The 23,143-nt window shown below is 48.3% G+C and overlaps 1 protein-coding gene and 1 long non-coding RNA gene across 5 annotated transcripts in view; one reads left to right on the forward strand and one right to left on the reverse strand.

Annotated features, from left to right (window-relative positions):
* Positions 1-14,733, reverse strand: part of TMEM86A (transmembrane protein 86A) — a 30,508-nt gene extending 15,775 nt beyond the window's left edge. For all 3 annotated transcript variants that reach the window (XR_010884063.1, XM_067296035.1, XM_067296034.1), the window contains exon 1: positions 14,641-14,733. Coding sequence is in view for 2 of the 3 variants with exons in the window: in XM_067296035.1 (XP_067152136.1) it covers positions 14,641-14,661 (21 nt within the window). In the remaining variant the exon portion in view is untranslated. The remainder of the gene's footprint in view (positions 1-14,640) is intronic.
* A 161-nt stretch (positions 14,734-14,894) lies between these two features.
* LOC136992067 (uncharacterized) lies at positions 14,895-23,020 on the forward strand. Of its 2 annotated transcripts, XR_010884065.1 has the most exons (3): positions 14,895-15,425; positions 18,773-19,228; positions 22,271-23,020. It is a non-coding gene; the product is annotated as an uncharacterized lncRNA (long non-coding RNA). The 2 variants fall into 2 exon arrangements; XR_010884064.1 differs by lacking the exon at positions 22,271-23,020 and having other exon boundaries at positions 18,773-20,127.
* Positions 23,021-23,143: the final 123 nt, after the last annotated feature.

A 23,143-nucleotide genomic window follows, 5' to 3' on the forward strand; every position in this document is an offset into this window, starting at 1 on the left:
GGGCTACATGCTTGACATCGATATTTTATTCCTTTACACCTTTTCAGCAATCATACTTCAAATGAGTTATTTTAAAACATGCCCTTGTCCATTATACAATGCTGCTGGCTCAGTGGAACCGTCGTGCTGGCTCCAAGGGAGATGAGTGCCCCAGGAGGGATGCTGCTTGCAGAGACAGAGGTACACACGCAGCTGAAGACTGGGCAGCACATCCTGCCGGGAGGAGCGTGGCATTGGGGATATTTGGGAGAAGTCTCCCAAGAAAAGCTGAGGCAACCAAAGAGTGAGACAGAGGGATTCTCCTCTGTTTGGACAAGTGGCTGAGGCTGGGGCAGAAGTGATGGGGCAACTTGCCACCTGAAGGACAAGTTGTGGCTGGTATTGGGAAACTGTGTACCAACACGAGCGGAGGCTGTGGCTTGACAAAAACCAGGCGCATAATCCATGACTGGACTTGCCTGTACCTTGGGGAAGGGAATGTGGCTGCTTAGCTGGACGACTAAATTATATCAAACCATCCATCTCCTCTGCACCTGTGTCCCAGGGAGGGCACGTGAGATGTGAATGTGCCTTCATGTTGGAAAAGGAAATACTTGCTGCAGGTGGCAAGGTCCTTTTTGCTCATGTATATGATTTTCATGGCTTTAAGCAAGGTTTTGCCATTTTATGAAAAATTCTATTGGGTTTTTCTTCCTAATTCTTTTCTTCTTCCACTGCTAATTTACTCTGGGCTGAAATGCAGTTTAGGAAACATCTTAAATACAATGCTAAAACAGTGTTTGCAAGCTTTGACTTTTTAGACTGTGCATAATTCAGGGCATTTCCTAAATTCCTGTGACTACCAAGTTACTTACAGTCTCTAAAAAGTAGTTTAAGGTGCTGTAAAACCACTATCCCTGTATTTGTGGAATTACAGTGAAAATACCATTTAAAAATTATCTGCATCCAACCAAATCTAATAAAACTCTCCAGGACTTAGGCAGACTAGGAGGAAGTTGTGGCCTTGCTCCCACCACAATATGCACAGATCTTTAAACAGAACTTGGTACTGGCACACAGAGTTCTCTGGAGGCTCAGGGCTCCAGAGAACTGGGTATCCACCTCCCTGTTAGGGATTCATACATTTACAGTATCTCTTCTTGCTTTGTCTTTTCTCATTTTGCTCCAGTTTGAAATATTGCCCACTTCCTTGTTGCTGTTGCTCAACAATGACAGATGACTCTATCAAACAAGTACTCCAGCCACGCTGAGGTTTGCTAATGGTGTAAGACTTCTTGAGGGGTCAGGCTAGCCGATGAAGAAACAGTTGCAGGAGAAGGGGCAGGCTTGAAGGAGTAATGTTGGGCAATGAGGACTGGAAAAACGTTCCCAAAGTGCAAAATGTATAAAGGACGTATCATGCAAAGATGACCAAAAGTTTAGTACAACAGCTCCTAAGCCATATCCACAGATCATTAATTGGTGACTCACTGAGAGCCCAGGCATCCCTGCTGGCAAATCTCTTCCTTGCATTTCTCCGCTAAGCAGCACTGGGAAATGCTGATGGTTTGCACCTGTATAACCCAATGGTCACTACGGGATATGACCTGGAGGACCATCTATTCTGCTTCTCAGCGGAGCCGATGCCTTTGCTGACTGCTGCAGGCACACAACCATACCAGCGAGTTTAAAGCTTGCTCCTCCACCCAACACTAGGCTGCATCTGCAGGGGCACAGCTAAGCCTGTAAGCCAGCGCCCTGATTTTCTTTAACACTTTGGAGCCGTATCTATATTGCAAGTGAGGTTCATTTCTGAATGAACATGTGTGCTTTTGACAGCATCACCCTGATGGAAATGAGAAGCTTCTCTTTGGACAAATGAACAAAGGGGCATAACAAGAAGCAATGGACTGAAGACAGGATAGAGAAAATTTAGCTGGCACATGGAGGGAGACGTCTTGCTCCTGAGGTGTAGAAAAATGGTACGGGATTGTTGCTTCGAAATGATAAAGTTGAAGACAGTTTGCTGTTCATAAGTCTAGCTCTGGCCCCAGGAAACACCACAGAGTATCAAATAATGCTCTTCTCTCTGAAAGTCCCCTAAATCAACCTGCACAGAAAACAAGCGTGTATCCTCTTCCAGACAACAGCTGTGTGCCAACCTCTGTGGGGACACAGCTCACACCCATTGGGCACTTTCCAGGAAAAGCATTTTTAAAATGTCACCCCAGCTATTCCACTGAGCAACATTTGAGCACAACTCTATGCACTGGCCAAAAAAAGCTGGGCCATTGTCCTCCACCCATCCCTCTACAGTTTGTGTTTCTCACTCCCCAACAAATGTGGCTCTTAGCAAGGCGCTGACTATCCTCTGTCCAGCCTGAATCGCAGAAGGACTGCTTGGGCCTGAGGCTGGATGGCACAGTTAGGACACAGAACGTACAATATGTGCAACTGGCTCAAATTTAAGAGCAACAGGGAACTGACACAATCCCCCATCAGGCTATGGCTACAGAAAACCCATCTTCATGCTTGACCAAAATGATGTAAGAGAGAGGAGAAACTCATGGGTACACAGATCCTGACCAGAGGTAGCTGATTCTCCCTGGGTTTCAACAGCTCATCAGCTTTTGCTGAACCGAGGAGGAGTAACACAGTAGCTCTGGGCAATTCCTGGCCACAAACCCACGTGAGCTATCTGCAAAGTAGCCGTCCTCCCAGGCTTGCTCACACTCTTCCGTGTTTGCTCATGCAGCACAGTATCAAGCCTTCTGGATGTGTATGCACTGAAACTGATATAAAGGAGTTCTTTTATCAGGCAGGGGTTCAGATGTGTGTGTAATAGGGAGGATTCAGCTGTTCGTTACCCAAATGCACCATTTACATTTTCACTTTCCTCTTTCTCCTGTTACTTCTTGGGTTAACTTCCTTCCAGAAAAATGCTCAGAGCCTTGCATTAAATACCACATGGCTTTTTTTAAATGCAGCAGACATTTTCAACTACAAATAAACACATAGGTGTAGAACTTGCCTTTTGAAGTATTTTCAGCTGCAGACTAGGTGGATGCAGGGGCCCTTGTGGCATTCAGCCTCAGCACAGGGCCCTCACCTGGCCACAGACTGGAGGCCCCGGCAGCCGCTCTGGATGCTCAGCTCTGTATCCCTCCCGGGCAGCTCGCAGAGGAGATGGATGAGATGTAAAGGGTCTGCCAGCTGCACATTTTGCTCTGCAGGGTTGCTGAAATAATAGGCTAGCTGGACAGCCCTAACCGGTGCACTCCTTGAGTAGGTGAGGCACAACGCGCTTCACCTCCAACACTGCTCTCCTGCAGGAGTAAAACTGCTCCTGGGGGAGAGCTGCTCAGCTTTCATCAAGAAAGGCACTGGCTCACACATGCCCCGAGTTGCTCCCTAGTAAAACTTTGAGGAAAAGCACATTCATGGAGGGTGATGAAGACTTACTGAACGAGCCGATCAACCTGCCTGAACTACCGTGTTAGTGCAACATATTTGCGCAAGCTAGGACTTGATAGGAGGGCATGTTTGTGTTGGGGGTGCCACAGGTCAGGCATCTAGGGCCTCTCTTGTCCCTCCCTGCACCCCAAAGGCCTGAGTTCTCTCTTCCTCCCCCTGGCTCAACTGCAGCGCTCCCCAGTTCAGCAAAGTAAGCTCCTGCCACACTTCAGCTTTGCTCCACCAGAGACTGAGGCAGAGTCAACAGCTAGAAATATCTGACTTTTTTTTTTGTTCTTTTTTTTCTTTTTAAGAGCAAGCTGTGGCTATTTGCCAGAAAAATACAATTAAACATTTGGCACAGGCCCTCACTGTCCTCGGGTGGTGAACTCGGATACATTGCTGCATGAGTTCTTGGCATCAGAAGAGTCGCCCTTCAGTGAAGGCATAGGGGAGCAAGGGGTGGGGGAGAATTAATCAAACTGGCATCTAAAAAGGACTTCTGGATAGGGCTAGGACCCCTGTGCAGCTGCATGCTGAAATGGGATTCACAACAACCAGCTTCATTTTGAAGCCAAAAATCCTGCCCAATTTGCAGTCATGTCAACATTCAGCATAATCTCCAGATTAACCACAGGGGCGAAAACCCATCAGCACTGAGGTTAAACTCTTCCAGACAAGTATTTCCCCCCAGGTGCAGAAAGAAGGGAGGAAATCTGGAGGAGTGTTTCCCCTCCAGCTGCCGGCACAGAGGCCAGCGCATGCTGCCTGGCAGCAGGGCAGCGCCTGCACCAACCATCAGTTTCTGTCAGGTGAAAGCGCAGCTCGAGCCCCTGAAGCAACGCGCAGCGCACCTGGGCAGGGCATGAACATCAGCCACCTGGCCGAGCGGCAGCAGGGGGGCGCGAGAACAGGATTCGTTGTTCTGGGGTGCGCGGGAGCAAGGCTTATCGCATTCTGGGAGTGACAGCGACATGAGACTGCAAACGTGACTGTTGTGAAGGTCTCTTTCCTGATGTTTGCTCTCCAAGTGTGCCCTGCAATTTCTCCACCACAGGCTGCTGTCCACCTCTAGGCTTAGGCACTGCTCAAGAGACAGTCAGTGCTACACAGTGCTGTGCTTTAGCCATGTTGTGATCTATCACCAGAAATCCCTATTTGTTATAGGGGAGCAAATTTCTGAAGGGGGTTGCCTAGGATAGGTTTTGGGAGAAGATTGCACTGAAAACACAACCTATGAAGGATATTTAAATAACTAACTGGCTCAGGAAGGTAGAAAAGATGAAGATCAATAGATAAGCTTTGAGGCATTCTCCAGAGGAGATTAAAATAGTTGTGACCACAGATCCATGTGCAGCAGTCAGCAAGGGGAGATGACTGGTAACAGGCAATGGCATGCAAGCAGCCTTCACTGCTGCCCCCTTCCCAAGTTAAGGCAGGAGGAGCTGCATCGCCACTCACATAGCAATAGGAGCCACCACGTTAGCAACACTGCGATACAAATAAAACAGAGGTCCCATCTTTTCTTCAGTTGCTTAATGAAGAAATTTAAACCTGCTGGGTGTACAGCTGTCACACTGACTGTGCTCCCAGGGACTGGAGGACGTGGCTGTTAACAAGGCCAATTCAGCTCAGCAGGCAGCATGACCCAGGAACTCTTGGACATTGTACCGCTCTGCTGCTATATCCACAAGTTAGATGCATTTGCAGAAACTGTGATGTAAAATAGTGCCCATAATTAGGGGGAAAGCCACAAGTATGAAACTAGAGCCTAGCCTTCAACAAAGGCCACTTGGAGGCCTTAGAAATGAGAGGAAATGGTCCCATAACAGATTAAAGTATAGGAAGGTGGTTTTGGAGGCAAGGAAATAATCCCCACTGCATTAGAGCGCTGCCTGTGCTACATGTTGTGTCAGGATTGCACTCTGCTGTCTTAACCATGACACTGCCTGAGGCCACACTGAGACACTGGACCATGGTGTCCTTCAGCAATCAAGGAAGTTATAGCACACATTAAAAGCACCTCATATACTGAATAAAGAAAGAAACTGGGTTAGCTCAGCTAACTGCTGGTAACAAGCTGTGCAGGAATGTCTTGGGGACCTGCCTCCGTTATGTGGGACTTGCTGATATCAGTAGAGAACCTGAACCAGCTGAAGTGAGATATTGCTACAGGAGCCAGTGCCAAGCCAAAGTCACTGGACTATCTGCCTTTGGCTTCCTGGGACCAAAAGGAAGCCTTCAAGATGGCAAAGCCTTTTTTTAGCAGATGTGAACTCATAAAACCAAGCTACAAACAAACACATTTCACTCTGGACTTAAAACCCAGGTTGGATATATGTGGTTTTGTGATGGTTTCTTTTGTTTGGGTTGGTTTTGCTTTTTCCCTTTACCAGATGTTATCTATCCTGTTTACCGGACTGGTGCAGAACCACAAGCAGGGCTGTTTTAAAACTTTTATTTAACCTGTGGTGGAAATGATTGACTCCCCATCTGCAGCAATCCTATAGCTGTCAGCAGTATTGGAGATTGCCTTCAGTGTGTGGTCAGCAACATACCATTGCCAGTGGTCAACACTGTTAACCAGTCACGAACTCAAACATCTCTGAGGGAGCTGTCACAAACCAATGCTTTCAGCATACTCCACTGGCTTTCAGAAAAGAAGGCAAAAAAGCATTTGCTTGCAGTCATCTTATATCAGAGCAAAGATTGCTTTTCCCTCCTGGCATTCCAGGTATTCCTTTTTGTATAGCAGAAAGCAAATCTCTCCAAACATTTCCTGTGCTCTAATGTTCACAAAAGAAGCCCTTGCAGATGTTTAAAAACCTCAAGCACATGGGTCTGCCTTTTCACTTTGCTCATCAGAGCTGCAGCGCTGCCATGACAGGGGTGCATAGCCTTCCTCGGTGAGCTGCAGGCACCTGTGCCTTGTGCAGTGAGGTCAGATGGGGCCACCTCTCCGCTGAGCCCTGCCTAATGCTGCCCAGGCCCCCAACAGACCTCAGGGGTGGCTGGGAAACCACGGGAAGCTTGAGGAGCCAGCCGGTGTCCTGCAACACTCAGTCACTGGCTGTCCCTGGCAACGTCTCTCACAAGAGGGGAAGAGACAGTTACTTGGATTGTCACGCTAAAATCCAGATCAAAAATGTCTACTGCTTACGGAAAAGTCTCTGCAACTCATGCTGGGGATGGTTTCCAGGCTACAAGCACACATTGTCAGGAGACCTGTCATTATTTATATCACACTCTTCTGTGAAAAAGAGCACAGATTCTGTGTTACCCAAGAAAGAGCAGTGTTAGGTCTTGTGTCACTCTAGGCTTTACCGTGGAGGGGCTGGGTAGGCCTAACACACTGGCTGCCGTGCTCGGGTGTCTGGAGTCCAAGGGCCACAGGCTTTTACCATAGCAGAAAGCAGCACCCCTGTTGCAAGGCTTGTTACTGCAGGTAAGTGCCATGCGCTGATGTCTGCTGCACAAGCTGTGTGGCAAGACTGAGACCTCTCCCCAGTCCCTCTGGGGCAAGTGCAGACCCAAAATAAAATGCCCCAGTGAGAACTGCCAGCTTTTTCCTCAGCAGCACCAAGGGCAGGCTGACCCTCTGGATCCTGCCAGCCCCTGCAGAAGGGCCCATCCAGAGGGGTAATAGCAGGAAGGGGTCTGCACACAGAATATTTTGTCCCCAGTGTTGAAATGCACTGTTTGCCTTCACTCATGTATCTCCAGTCTTATTTGCACCCCAAAACCCACCACAACCTTAATGCACTTGTGGGAGGGAGGAGAAGCAGCTGTGGCTCCAGCCACCCCCATCACCTGGCCTCAGCAGAGACAGGGGGATGCATGGAAAAACAGGCATTCAAGGGAAGCGGGCAACTGGCAAAGCTCTGCCCTGCCACATCCCACTGTGCCAGTAGGAATTGGTGTTCAGGAGGCAAGGAAGGTCCTTTCATGCAACTTCTTCAGCAGAGAAGACCTCATTTTACATGCAGCTTGCAAGGAGAAATCTGGGTCTTAATTAAGAGCGATTCAAGCATTTGTGCTGTCACAGTCCCATAAGAGCTAAAGAGCCATTAATGTAACAAAGAAGCCAGGTGATACATGCCAGGTGGCATATGCCAAGCTATACCAGCTCTGCCTGCGATTCCCAAGGAACTGCTAAGGGCAAAACAGCCTTGGGTGCCCAGAAGTCCTTTTTGTGGCTTGCCTTTCTGGCTCACACAAACTCATGCACACCTGGCAGACGGGGTTGTGCAAATGCAACGGGAAGGCAGGACAGAGAGGAGGGGAAGGCGGCTATCGGGGGCAGGGAAGGCTGGCAGCTCTACACGACAGACTTTCACTGTATGAGTCCTCGCAAGGCTGTAAGATCAGCAAAATCTGGCAAAAGCAAGCAGGATTTGCCGGGAAACCCAGGAGGAACACCTCAACTTGTCTTGTGCCTAATGGAGAGCTGAATGAAAATGCTTTATCTGCATATCATGACCTTCAGGCAGAAAGCTTGTGAAGCGCTGGTGTTAAAGAAAATTAGAAAGGAAAATAGCAATGTATGCCAGTAAGGATGTGTATTTCGAGAGCTGTCACTTTAGTACCTTATAAAAAAGTGTCAGGTCTCCTCATAACAGGAGCAACTTGCTTTAAGAGAGATGATGTTGTAGGGTCAAAGTATGGCAGTGGAGTACAGATTTTACTTCCAGTATTTATTCCTGTGCCAAGACTTTGTGACCTGAACAAGCCGGTGTCAGACACAAACTACAGGCAGATGAATTGGACTTTCACAGCAGATCAACAAATGAAGGGCAGCCCAGGTGGGCAGGGGCAAACGCTAACCTGCACAAACACTAACCTGTGCACTTCCAGGACTCACACCAATGCATCAAAGGCTTCACCTGCAATACCTCTGCTGGAATCAGGCCGCAGATGCAAACAGTGACTGCACTCACAAATAAGTGTGCAGCTGCTTACATGGGTTATGCCCTTCAGATCAAGGGTGCAAGTCCATGCATGCATGGAACATTAGCCAACAAATAACCCTGAAAGATTCACAAACATCAGTTAACTGATAAGCTTTTTGGCATACTCATTTTTTGCCAGGGTTGCAGAGAAAAGCCATGCAACTTGCTTAGTCCCCCTTGCAAGGGGGCACAAGTCAGGATTCATATCCAAGCACCCTGGTCAGCTCTGATTTATGCCAAAAGTCACAAGCAAATAGGGAATACAGTGGCCAAGCTACTGTCCTAGGCTCTCAGCTGGTATAAGCCCAGCTCTGCTGAAGTCATGGGAGACAGAGTGACTTGCATAAGGCTGAGGATCTGCCCACATACCTAGTATGTGCTGTAATATGTGCAGCTGGTTCAACTTCAGACTTACCCTAAATCTTAAGCAACAACTCAGAGGTACCTGCCGCTACCATAAATGCACTCATTTTGAAACATAATTGGAAATCCAACACCTGATGCTAACTGGCAATTCTTGGTCATGGTCTGCAGTGTAAGCCCCCAGGCTCTCTGCAGGTATCCAAAATCCTTTCCATCCCAGCACTCTTGAAACCTTCAAGACATGGACCAATGAGGTATGCAAGACAGGAAAGCTCTCAGCCAGCCCACCTACCACCTTTCAGCTCTGGTGGCATGTAATCATCTCTTCCCTCAGCATACTCGCCCTCCTAGAAACCACCTTCTGCTCCTCGTTACCTGGATACTTGTTCAAGTTCAGCATCACATGGAGGGATGGCCCAGACTGACACACTTGTCATCCAGAAATCTGCCATTAGCTAAAATGCTATTCAGATTATGGCAGTATAAGTAATAGATACAGAAAGGGCACACACGGGCTAGAAGCAATAACGGTCACCTTCATTTCAGGCATGCCACAGTAAGCAAAATCTACATCTCTACAGTAATTACAAATCTATTGGCCATTTGCGTGAGAAGAAGGGCAGTAGAAAAATTGAGTGCTATACAGTATCCACTTAGGCCTGGGGTGGGGGGAGGGTTATGTAACTAATAATCTTTTCTCTGTTCGAGAGTTTCCACATGCTAGTAGAAGATGGGTGCCAGATGCCATCTTTTTCTAAGAGTCTAATTTCACTGGAGTTATTATTTCCACAGAATTATGCAGTCACCCACAGAGAAAGATAACTTTGGCTTCTGTCACACTCTGTGTATTTTGGATATAGATACTTGAATAGGAAATGAGAATAGAAGAACTGCACCTCTGTCTATTAAAATGAATTATGTGCAAGTAAAGGCTTCTGAACTGGACCCATAATCTTAATACACAAAGCACACTTGGAACAACAGGCATGTGAGACTTGAGCAATACATTTGAGTTAATGAAGCCTTTAATTTACAGCACAGCCTGCAACTGCGATCAGCACTAACCACTTAACACAACAACACTAGGACTGGGAAGAGCATTCAAAGAAGCCTGCACATCCTAGCCCTCCAGTCTCAGTTACCCATACCTAAAATCAGCCTGTCATAGCAACAACTACAACAAAGAATGACAATGTCATAGTAAGAACATACAAATTTAGTCTTAAAAAATAAGTAATGGCATGTAACACTCTTCTGAGCTCTAACTGGAATAAATCAGCACAGGTTTTTGCTCAGTGGGGCAATAGCACAGAATCTCTAAGCAATGCAACGCACGTCAGGGTTTCTGTATTCATCTGGATCACAGCACCATTTGACCCTTCCTCAGAAACCTCAAATGATGCCCACCCAAATTTTCCTGCTCTGTTCAATACTTGTTACCAATGAATACTTTTCCATATCATGACTTTGTCAGGTTTTTTTGGCCCAGTTTTTGTAAGTGACCTTCATACTCCCCCATGGTGACATCTCGCATTCACTCATCTGTCTCGGGGGATTGACAAGGGCTGTTTCTGGGCAGGAGGTTTGCTGGCTGCTTCCCACCTGGGAGGGGAAGGGGCTGAGGGCTTGACTTGTTCAGTGCTGCCAAAACAACCTTTTCTCTCCCCTCCCCAGCTCTCTGTTTGAGGATACAAGGAAAGGAAGAGGAAAGGGAAGGAATGGGGATTGTTAATATATGGCTTCTGGGCAAAAGCTGTTGCCAACAGGGGCACAGGAGTGCTTCACCTCCTTCCCACACACAGGACTGCATCAGAAACAGAGGGAATGTCGGGATGAGAGCCTGTAGAGTTCACCTTCCTCAAAGAGAAACACCAATATAACCTATAGCCCCCACCCCCAAAAAGAGACCTATTTACAGCTACATAATATCTTTGATATGGCCTGTTTTCCTTGAGGTGATGTGTGAACCCCTCTACTTTGTAGTTTAGCCCTAACTTTAGGGAAAAAATAGGGTCCCTTTGAATATGTAGCATTATATGGACACCAGAATAACTGCATGTCTTTGGGCTCATCCCATTCTCCACACTTGCAGCCCCTGTGATCATGATGCCTGCTGGGCACAGAGAGGTCCTCAGGGCAAGGGTCATCTCCCACAACCCCACACTAAAAACTTCTTAACTGCTAGGAAAAAAATAGGACAAAAATCACTAATGAGGCAGTCTCAGGAGGAATTTCTATTAAGACAGGACCAATGGTGACTGTACAAGAAGGGAATCAAACCTCACATATCCATGAAGGAAATGCACTGCTTAGTATTGCGCTCCAACTGCAGGCTTTCAGACCACCCTGCTCTATGCAGAAAAAACAGCTCTTACTCCAAATCCCTTTGTGCTTTTCTCCCCTTCCCCACCGCCACCTCCCACATTGTATCCTTTCCCATGACATTGGCTGGTGCATTTAACCCACACACACAGGCTTTGGGATTCTCGCAGCCCCACCAACTTTCCCAACCTGCTACAGGCAGGGGTGCTCAGGAGCCACCAAGCTGCTCCCCACTGCAGCATAACAGGTAGGAGACAGCAAGGAGACATCAGAGAGGCATACAGGGCTTGTGCAGAGGAATGCTTTAGCAATATCAAGAATCATTTTTGAGCAGGATGCTCCTATTTGTCTACCGGGATAAGTGAAGAAAGCTTCCCTCCAAGGTCACTTCCAACCAGACCAGGCATTGCTCACCAGCTGCAGCAGGACCTGCAGGCAGATGAATCCTCTCTGTCACAGCCAACCCCCATACAAGTCTGGACTCTGGTGTCAGTGGGACCCCAGACCTTTATCCCAGCGGAGGACATGATGCAGTACCTCAAAAGGTATTTCATCCAGGCCTCTTGTTTTTGTGGGCACACTGCCTCTCGGCACATCTGAATTTCACAGCACCACAGGCAACAGCTTGGCTAGCTCTGTGCAAGATGTTGAGGTCTCTCCTTGCACATGGTGCAGGCACACCACATCCCCCAGGCCGTGATGCACACCTGGCAGCCAGCACTAACAAGCAGTCTTACCCCTCTATCTCTGTGTAGCTGCCTCTCCATGGTTTGCGCCTCCTTGCATGGTTTCTTCCAGCCGTCAGCTGCACAGCAGACCTACAGCTCAGTGTTTTAAGTAAACTGCTACATTTCTTGTAAGACTATCTTAAAGAAGGAAAGTAGGGGAGACACAGGAAACCATGTTGCATCCAAGTAGTCACAGCCATCTGCTGCATTTATGTACAAAGGCCATAGGCTTGAGAATTGGGAGAAAAATCATGTTGCTCTCAGCTGTGCTTTTCTCACATCTTCTCCACTGATACTGATGCTGCAAGATACTGGGAGAGGACTTGCACTGTAGACAAATGAATTTCTCTGGCTAACTTGGTGCTGCCCCCACAGATAGCATCCCCAGCATAAGCTGTAGCAGAGAGATCCATGCTGGCTCCAAACATCTGGTCCATGTACGTAGCACAAGGTACTGTGCTACAGAGATAAGGCCCAGGCTGCAAGGGTGGCACCTCGCTGCAACCAGACAGATTGCTCTTCGGTGCTCCCTTCAGCAAGCGACTCGCCAGAGGGAGCCCAGCAGCCATAGGGCTGGCCTGCTTCTTGCCCCCACACAGCTCCAGCTGGCAGCTGTGCAGGGGCTGCGCCATGCTCCTAGGCAGCGCACTGCGTTGCACAATGTGGTTTCAGCCAGCCCTTTGTGGGCCGTAGCACAACCAGGGCAGCACACTGCACTCCTTCTGAAGGAGAGCAATCTGAAAAGGTCATCTGCAAAGAAGTGCTCCTTTATGGCTACAAAGGCTGGCAACTCTTTTCTATGAGCTCTTTGGAGGGGCAGATTAGCGCTTGCTAAAACCCTTCTCTCCCACTTCCACGGCCATGGGAAACAACTGCAGCTCTAGTCACGGCTCCTAGTGTCATCATCCCTCCAGCGCTCCACAGGCTTCATGCCTATGCTAGTTGCCTTTGGTGAAGGCAGCAAGTTGGTATATCAGGGATTAAGCCAGAGCAGAAACGTGTTGTTATGCACCATAAAGCTCAAGCAAAGAAAGCACTCTTTTGGTTTTCCCTGAATTACCTTCCTGAGCTGTAATTCCTGGTGTAGGTACAGCCTTCTGGCCCAAAAAACATATGCCATTCCCAGCACATAGCTGTGCTTTAGTCACTTGCCTTCTCAAAGTTTAGTTGAAATACACTCTGCAAGACTACCCTGATCCACTGGCCTTAAGAGCCAAGTACTGTTTCCTTTAAATTATGAAACAAATTCTGCCAATTGTTGACCCATTCCAATATTGTCCCAGCATAAGATCTCACTTCTGAGGTACCAGCATTAAATTCACTGTAATGAGGACCATTACTTGAGGATGAATTTAGTTTATGGAACAGAAGCACAAAGATACCAAACCTCTTCATTTATTTGTGAAGAGCATGAGAGGGAAGCTTAAAAAAAAAGTGTTGGCATTCCCATGATATAATTTACAAGCTATTTCCCTCTGTCTCTAAAGATAAAAATCACCCACAAGCTGCTGATGAACTTACCAGCTACATGTTAATGACTGGGGGGAAAATTGATCTGAAGTATCAGACAATACAAGCTGTTGTACAGAACTAACTAAGAACTGTAGAAGTTTTGAACCCTGGCTTTGTGTATTAGGGAGGGGAAAGGACAGGATTTCTACCTGTGAGGAAAAGCACAATGGAGTTGCTGCAACCTGGACTAGCTGTTAACCAAAATATCTCATAACAGGACGATAATGAATCTGCAGGGACATCAGGATACCAGCAATAGGTGTTTGGTGCTGCAGTGAGAGCACAAGGCAACTTTCCCACCAACACTTTGCTATTCTTATAGCACATGTTGTTGGGGTATTCACCCAAATCCCTCCCTTTCTAGAAAGAGGAACATGCAAAGCGGTGCATTTAACAGCACAGCTTCTCTCCTGTCCTGGGTGAAAGCGTTTTGTCCTCTGGGTGAAAGCGTTTTGTCCTCTGTCAGTACAGCAACACCTCCCCTTCACCTGCAGGGTCTGGGATCACTGGGCCAGCCTGGCACAAGCCACAACTACTTCATCTATTAGCATCACCCCATCAATCCAGCTGTGCCACCACAAGCATAAGCCTGTTCCTGTCCTCCGCTAAAGGACAAGCAGCGAGTTGCTACCTTATTGCTGGTGGTGTTAATTAAGCTTCATGACTCCCCCATGAGACAGACAGGTGATGCCATCCCTGTCTCATGCCATCGGATGGTGGAAGAGCAAGACTGGCTTCTCAGGGGAGGCGAAGTCCCGGTGGGAGGCTGCTCGGTCCCGGAAAGGGCTGCGTGCCGCGGTGGCCTCCAGAAGCCGGCACGGGCAGCGGGAGGCCGCTTCCCGCCCGCCCGGTCCCCGTCAGCCGGCCACGGACCGCGCAGCAGAAGCCAGGCGTCACCGCGGGCGGCTCCGGGCGCGGAGGCCAGCCCGAGCTGTCACCTGCGCGGCAAGGCTGGAGCCGCGCGGAAGCCGGACCGCCGCAGCGACACGAAGCCGGTACCTCGAGAAGCGCTCGATCAGGAGAAGGGGGCGGAGGTGAGAAAGCGCCCGGGCGGGCGGGCGGGCGGGCGCACCGCTGGAGCAACAGCTGCGCCGTGGCCCCGCCGAGCATCGGCCCCGCGGGCACCACCCGCCCCGGGGCCGGCGGCGACGGCCCGGCCCGCCCGCGGGGCGCAACATGGCGCCGGGGGGCTGCGGCCCCCGTCGCCAACGGCCGCCAACGGCCGCTCCGCGCGGGGGGGGCGGGTGGGGGGAACGGCACCGGGGGGTTGGGAAGGCGGCTGCGCCCTCCAACGCCTCCCGCGGGACGGGTCCCGCCGCCCGGCCCGCACTCACCACGGTGACAGGGGACACCATGTCGGCGGCGCGTGTCCGTCCGTCTGTCCGCTAGCCGATCGGTCAGTCGGTGCGCGCACCCACCTCGCCTCCCGCCGGCCGGGCGGCCGGGACGTTTTTTTACAACGCGGTGACGTCACTGGAGGGGGGGTGCCGCGGCGAGTGCGCTGCGGGGAGAGGGCGGCGGGGCGGGGCGGGGCGGGACCGGCCCCGCCCCCCGGGGGCAGGGGCGGGGCGGGGGTGGGCAGGGGGCAAATGGCGGCGGGGGATTTGCTGCCGTTGGGCTGAGCGTGGCTGCCCCCGCAGGCTCGGCCTCGAGACTCCTGTCCTGGCTCCCTTCTGGCTCCCTGCTCTCCCCGAGGCGCTCGGGGCTGCCCGGGTCCCGCCGTGCGGCCGTGCCCCTGGCCTGCAGCAGGGCCGTGCCCCTCTCCCGCGCTGATGGCAAGCTGGGGGTGCCCCAGGCCTCGGAGCCTCCAGGGCCTGGCTCGCCCGCGGCGCAGCAGTCCCGTGCAGTACCTCATCCTCTTTTCCGCCCGCGCGCAGGCCGCCCCGACGCCCTCGTGGCCGGCCGTTCCCCATCACCCAACGGCCCGCGAGTTGCAGTTTTTGGGGAGACGCGACGCGTTCCTGGAGGTTTGCTGCCGGCGCGGCCTAGCGAGAGCCCTTTCGCCGCTCCATGCCTCGGCTTCCCCATGGGAAGTGGCCACCTGCCCGGAGGAGCCAGCGGCATTTCCACAGCAAAGGACGAGCTCGGGAGCGGCATGAGGGAGGACGCGGAAAAGACGGTAACGCCGGCTGGTGCATGAAGCACGTGCCCACCCGGGTCCGCCCGAGGTAGCGCCTGCTCCACTGCTGCCCCCTTGCAGCCGGGGGCTTCCTGGGCTTTCCCTCCCGCCCGCGGCGTTGCCCAGAGCGGCATCCCAGCCCCAAGCCGTCAGTTTATCATCTTTCCCCTCGCCGCACCTGGTTACCCGTCCTTTGCCCCTTGCATGTGGAGCTGTTGGCATCGGTGTCGGCGCCGCCAGGTCCTGGCGGCAGTGCCAGGCACCGGGCCCAGGGCAGCAAAGTCCCCGTTGTGCCCCTTCTCAGGCGTCCTTCCCTTTTCACTTCCTCTCGGGATGTGCCGGTGTAGCCCACACAGCCTCCCTCCATCCCTTGGTGCCTGCACACCTCCAGCCCTGGCCTTTCTCGCTCCTTCTCCCTCCTGTGACCCCCTGCATCAGCTCTCACGCCTCTGCCCTTTCTCCTCTGCCTGCCCCTTTTGCAGACCCCTCCGGCCTCCCTCTCTTTCTGCTCGTCCTCGCCACCCCCCTGCTCTGGTTTCCCCTCTCCAGGGTCTCCTCTCGTTTCACAGCCGCCCCCAGATGCTTCCAGCCTTCTCCATCTTCACACGTGCAGGTGCTTTTAAAGACGGTTTCGCCGTTCTGCTGCAGACAAAGGCTATTCTCCTGGGCTCTCCCTGCTGCCCTGTGGCTGCCGATGTCCCCATGCGACCTAGGAGCAGGTCCCTGCCTGCCCTCTCCCTCCCAGCTCCCGTTCCCGTCCCTGTCCTCGTGCCAGGCCCACCGAGAAGCTGCAAAAATGTTAGTATTGGCGCAAAGACGAGGCCGGGAACATATAATCGGGGATACTAGAGAGCAGGACGCGGCAGCTCAATCTTATTAGAGTGACCCTGGGACTACCTTCAATCTATTTTTACTTTGGAGATTAATATTTAAGGATGCAGGAAGCCGCTTTAAATGTAATATCATCTTGCTCGAAAGTTTTGCTTCATAGCAAAACAAGTAGGTACTTAAATAGAAGATGATTAAGTAATTTGCTATTTGTAGTCTGAGCAGAGGTCGTGTTCAGCATTTATCACATCAAGGGAACATTTTCTTCTATAAATTTAAAAAAAGACCTGTGCAAATCTTTTGCAATCTTTGTGCAATAGATTAGTATTATGTTTCTGAGGACATAATGTATGCAAACAGCAGTCCTGAGTTTACACAGAGGCAACCCAATTTGTATCAATAGAGACATGTAAATAGAGAGAGGGTAGCATCTGGCCCATCACCATCTGATGTAACTGGGATGTACACTGAAGCCTTTGCATCATTTACCAGTCTGAGAAGGATTTCCACCAGAAAAAGAAACTGCAAATCTGCACTATCAGATCAAGGAGTCATTGGAGTGAAATCTGTGACAAGTAAACCTGAATGAAATAAAAGGAAACGGTTCTTCCTACGGCAAAAACCCATGTGGTCACAGCCAGGATATTGAGTACCGTTATTACAATTTCAGCTAAAATAGTTCACAGGGCAGTAACATTTCAGTGTGGCAATAAGAGCAGGATAAGCTTTTCCTTCTTCAGGGAACTAAGTGAACTAGACAGTAGGAAGAAATTTCATAGCTTTTCACAACAGAGGCTTCGCCCTGCTGAAATCAAGGGGAATGGTCTCTAACGGGAGCAGCATAGGGAGACAGAGCTAGAAGTATTTAGATATTAAAAGATGCGGTTAATTTGATACCGTATGGGATTTTCAGGAGGACTGATGGACTCTCAGAACTTGGGTTCCTAATCACTGTTGAAAATCCTTTAAGGCACTTGAATACGTCTTGGCATCTAAATACCTCCGAAAAAATCTACTCCCTGATCCTCAGCCAAACTCTTCGTCTGCTTATTCTGGCCTTTATTGAAGCAAGAAGCCAGGCAGCACGGTGGGTGCGTGCATGTTCCCATCCGTTTGCGTTCGGATATTGTCTCTGCTGCTCCAAAGCTGGAGGCAATGTATGCAGCTTTGCATTCATTAATTTTTTTCTAGCAATATTTGCCTTCACTGGTTACTAGTTGAAGCTTAGCCTGGTCTAGCAAATCAAGAACTTCTGTCATTTATGCAAACATTCAAAATACATTAATGTTTGGGGACAGGTTTTGACACCGTGTAATTAGCATGAAGAAGCCTGCAGGAAGTGAAGGGGAAATTGTGTGCATGTCCTGACTTCCCCATCTCAAACAGGTACTGGGAAACTCTATCCCATTAGTTTCACTTAACAGAGGGAGTTTTGACCCTTTTTGATTTCCTGACAGCTGCCTCTCACAAATCTTTTAATAATAGAGATTTAAAAGTCCTAACGCTGCAAATATGGTATTTGTATGTAATGAAGAGCTGACTCCCATGATAAAGATTTTGCAACCTGAATATGAGGTGAAAATAGGTTTCTTGGCTTATTTAATAGTAGGTTCATTTCAGGTCACTCGTAGGGTTATTCACAGGACGATGTCCATTTTTCCAGGGTCAAAATAAGTGCCACATCAAGGACAGGTAATTTCCCTTAAGTTAGGGATACCTTGGAGTATAGCTTAAGAGTTTGGAAATAATAGTAATATTTTACCTTTTACCTAAATGAGAGCAGGCATAGAGCAGGTCCCAGCACAAACCCACTCCCACTGGAGAAACAGCACCCCAAACAACAGATAAAGCAAGCAAAAGGAATACAGGGTACAGTGGCAGACCATGCAGCGGCATGATAACATGATGCAATTTGTCTTAGTTTGTGCACACCGTGCTTTCTTTTCCTTCTTCTTCCCCCTCCCCCCCTTTTTTTTTGGCTGGTGTTGCTCCAGTGCCTAGATTCCTCCTTTGCTGTCTCTTCTCCTGATTAGTTCAGGCAAGAGAAATCTCATGTGGCTCATCACAGCATTTTGTTCTGACAAACAACAACTCCATGGATTTAAAAATATATAGTTTTAATTTGGGGGGGGGGGGAGTTATTTTTAACTCACCTTCAGTAGGCAAACAGAGAGCAGTAATAATGTGAGCATAAATTTATGGTGATTGGGTATCACAAAAGCATGTTGGTGGCTGAAAATGATTCTGTGGGCAATGTTTGTGGTCTCTGGGGGGAGGAAAAAAAAAAGGAAAGCAAAGGGAAGCAAAGTAAAAAAAAAAAAAAAAAAAAAGGAAAAGTCCCATCTTCAGCAAGGCTGCTATGCAGCCAATTTTTTTCTGAAGGATCCCACATTGTCCATGCTACTGCACGTAGCCCCGTGGCTCATGCGAGTGTGTTGGTTCTTTATAAAAGTAGCAGCCATAAATTTCAGTAATACCTTGGCGCTTTTTCTTCCCCTCTCTGTATTCTTTTCCACCAGTCTACTCTCCTGCTGAGGAAACATCCTTCCATGGACTCCAGCAGCCCCAGCCTGAAATCTGTAAGCAAAATCTCCACAACTTGGCTTGACTTTGCTAGACACCGCTCAAACACATCCAAAACAGATAGTTTCCACCATGAAGCTCTTCCATAAAGTGATTGCATTCGCAGTGCAAGGGTCTGTGGATGTTGGCATGTGATCGAGTGCTGGAAACATTTTGCATAAGACTCATCCGCGTGAGGGGCTCCCAGGTCGGCTCCTTGCTGGCTGCTCTGAGCATGGTGCTCCCTGGAGCCCAGGACAGCGGCGTTCGTGCCATGGGATTTGTCCAGTGTGGATTTCTAGAGAGTGCCTATTTTGTCACATCCGTCTCTGTTTAGGCCCGTTTCTGGTTTGCATATGCATCACTGTGCCGGTGCCTGATGCTGTCTGTCCAGGATTTTCTTTTCATATCAGGTAATCTGATGTTTCCCCCTACATATGAAGAAATACTGAGCTGTTTCCTTTTTATATAGATTTATTTCTTGAAGCCTAGATAAATCCAGAAATTGCCTTTGCTTCCCTCATGACAGCAATTCCCCTAATGTTAATGGGAGTTAGGTCAAGAGCAGAGTATGAATCTGTGAAGCAAATAAACACCTAGACCCTGAGGATGCAATGACTGTACACAAGCAATTGCAGCATCAGAGCCTTGCTATCTTATCATTAGTTCATTGGCATATCCTATTTGCATATTCAGCATTAAATTCGCTGTTACTCGATGGGGAATTATATTCTTACTTAGAACTATTGTTCTCCCTTCCTCTTTCCTAAGCTGTTCTCATTTACTCAGCTGCACTCCTGCCTCTTCCCATTATCTGTCTCTGTGATCCTTGCAGAGTATTTAAATAATTACATAATTCATAATTAACATCACATATTCATAATTAACATCACAGGGAAATAAAGGCGAGGCACTACAAATCCATGCCACTTGAGAGCACTTTTTCAGGATGTTTACCAATCCAGAAAGACAACACACTGTCTATTTAGAGACTTTATATTTGAAAGTTTTCTTCCCAGACATAAAATCAATTTGCTCTTTGGGCCTAATAAATGCTGTGTGTGTGTGTTTGTACATGTGTATGGAAAAGGTAATATTTGTGGAGATGAGCATGTGTATAGCAAAGCAGGATGCAAATTGCAGGTCCATTGTGGGACTTTACTTGTTTATGATTGGATTATATTTTAATAGCCATCAAAACACAAATCTTGTCAAAAAGATTAATAGAGAGGGAAAATATTTTGGTTTTTTATTATTATTATTCTCTGTTCTACAGCATGGAAGTTAATCATAAAATCTACATTTTCTTCAATTTATATCTCTCTTGTATCTCTCTACTCTCCTTTAAAGCTATTACAGACATGTAATGAATTAAAACGGATTGAGAAGCATTAAATATAAGCCCTTAAAGCAAATAATCTAGAACAGCCTACCTCAAATAAAAGTTCTGATTCAATTATACCTTCTGCTCCTCACCCAAGTGCCTGATTTTCCAGGTTAAAACCCCCCAAAATAAGCTCTGATTTACCTAGTGATTGATTCAGTTATCATATGTTTCTCTACAACTAATAGCTGCTGTGTTACAACATGCACAAAAAAGAGGTGAAGGTATGTCTTGGTCTTGAAGGTATGTAAAAATATGACGCAATTAAATGGTTAGGTTTCTAAACTGAACATCAGTAGGGCAAGTGCTTTAATGTATATTCTCATGGTAGCAATCTAGCTGACCATCTGGCAGGAAAAATGTGCCTGTGATAAGCGAGAAACATGCAGAAAGGATCCAAGCCCAACCCAAAACTACGTGCTGGAGGTAGGCGGATGAGATCAAGCCTTTGGCAGCATTTCAGGTCTCAGTCAGCTTATACCCATGGTGAAACCACGCTGTCACACGGGGTGAGGGTCAGCCGGGAGCTGGAAGGGGAGCGATGCAATGGCCTGGGGAAAGGCCCTGTGTTGGCAGTTACAGTGGTGGTAACCTGGCACCATTCGCTTAAGGTTTTCAGAAGTGACTGGTGGCTTTGGGTGAGCAGTCTAAGATACCTCAGATACCTGTTTCTCAGAGCATTTTCAGAAAATCTGACCTGTTTTATGGTATTTCTGATGGACTGCCATAAATTACAGTCTCCAAAATCACTAATCACCTCAAAGTCTTGACTGTGGCCAATAGGCATTTTCTGAATGACTTTAAAGTCAGTTTGAGTCACTAATGAGTTCAGATAAAGTTTTCTACAGCTCTGTTTATTTAAATGCAAACACTGTTACATTTCCTAGGGAAATACACTACCAGCACCGCCAGCAAGCAGTACAGGGATTTTGTATCAGCGAGACTGCCATTGATTTTAGGAGCTATTTATTGCACATGTGCCCATCAGCCACTTCCTAATGGAATTTTAACAATTCAGTAGGGTCACTCCAAGGTCTTAAGGAAGCAAGGGAAATTTTTCATCTCTTATAGAAAATACCTCTATAAGACGGTGCCTTCATTCACAACTGTAAATCAGACTGGTGCACTTCTACCTCCCTTTTCATACAGTTAGTTCTGGTGAAACCTAAGTATTAATTATCGAGACATATTAAATGTCTTTTTATTCAGCTTGTTCTGGCAATATTTGCAAAGTTACCATCTCTGGATTACTTAATCCCTGAGCTGCTGGTTGCTGGAGACTGGGAGTATACAAAGCAAATATGACTGGACGTAGGTCTGTTCTGGGACTCTGCCGCAGCTGGCTGCTGTCAGACACAGGATAATGGGATAGATGAGCCCTTGGGCTGATGCAGTATGTTTGTCCATACATTAAAAATACTGTTATTAGAACTGGTCAAAATCTTCCTCTCTTTCTGTTTTCTTTCCTATAGAAAATGGCCTTTTCCATTTGAGTTAAAAACTTGCACAAAAAGGACTTTTTTTGGGGGGAGTGGGCATATTATTTCCAATGGTTTAGCGGGAAACAAAATGCAAAACCTTTTTCTTCAACAAAAGCTACATCTGTTACCGATCCGATTCAGTTTTACTGAGTGTGATCTCAGCTGCAGAAGTGTTCCATAGAAATGCAAGCAAAAGTAAGAGCAGGAAGGGAATAATGATTGTAAAATATTTTAGAAGAAATATTAGTTTATCATAGAAATGGAAAAGGATGGTGTTTGATTTGGTGCTGGAGGAGGCCGGCAGAAATTAAATTTTTCCAGAAAACACTTTTTGTGGGGGAAAAAACATCATGCAGCGAAAGCAGCATTTCTTAACTAAAAAGGCTTCTGTTGGAAATTCTTTAACTGCGAAGCAACCGTAGCTCTTTTTCCCTCTCCCTTCTCTGCTGTAAGATCCAGACCTACGGAAAGAGTTGGTAAGATTTGTGTATATAACATGAATGTGCTTTTCTCTACCTCTTACACATGTATAACGCACGTGAACTAAAAGCTGAAGTAGCACAGCACTTGATGTGTACCTGTCATTTTAGCTGAGCCTTGACCCATAGGAGTGCTGTGGTTGTTGGATTTCTTTGCGTATTACTGACTGCAAGATAATTCAGAGGTAACGAAGGGCCAGGACGAACGAGCGCTTTGAAGAAGTGGCGGTGTCCATCACTCGCAAGCCTCCACCATCTGGAACTGAGTCGAGCCTGGTGGTTTTCCTGAGCCGCTCCGGCACACTTCCCTCAACGCAGCTTTTCTTCTGTGTTATGGCAAGGACAAGAAGGGGCTGAAAGCAGGAATATGTTCGCGTGAGATGTCCTAGGTCCTTTCACGAGATCTGGATGAGGAAATGATGGTTGAAAGCTGTCTTCAAATCCAGCTTTTCCTTTTCTGGCAAAGTAAACTTGACTACAGTGAAAGCCAACCAAGGCATGAGCCAGAAGGTACCTCCCATCTTGGAATTACATTATTTACCTGTAATGAAGTGAAGGTGAACTGCCCAGACGTAGTGGAGCCCATGGCCAGCTAAACGCTTGGCTTGTTGGCGCGAAAGCTGTCTCAGACAGAGCCCTGCACGAACGCATCCGGGGCCTGGGAGGGAGCTTTGCACCCAAGCTGGCCTGCAGTGCCGAATTTACGGCTAACACCAGCGCTGGGCTTTCTGGAGGTTTACAATGGTGCCGCAGTTCCCGGTCACTATGGAAACCGATTTTTGAAAAGGCACTAGTTAAAAAAGTGAATTGAAACCAAAACTTGCGCCTTGGTTTTTTCCCTTGCTCGTGGGTTCCCATGGGAACAGGCAGAGGCTGGTGGAGGCCAGACCAGCCTCTGGAAAACCTTGGTTCGGGTTCCCCTTTGCGAGTGAAGCACGGCTGAGTCAGCAGCCGACTCCTCCAGCAACACAGGGAGAAGTCACA

The sequence above is a fragment of the Apteryx mantelli genome, chromosome 4 (genome assembly GCF_036417845.1).
Source record: "Apteryx mantelli isolate bAptMan1 chromosome 4, bAptMan1.hap1, whole genome shotgun sequence".
In the NCBI taxonomy this organism is placed as follows: domain Eukaryota; kingdom Metazoa; phylum Chordata; class Aves; order Apterygiformes; family Apterygidae; genus Apteryx; species Apteryx mantelli.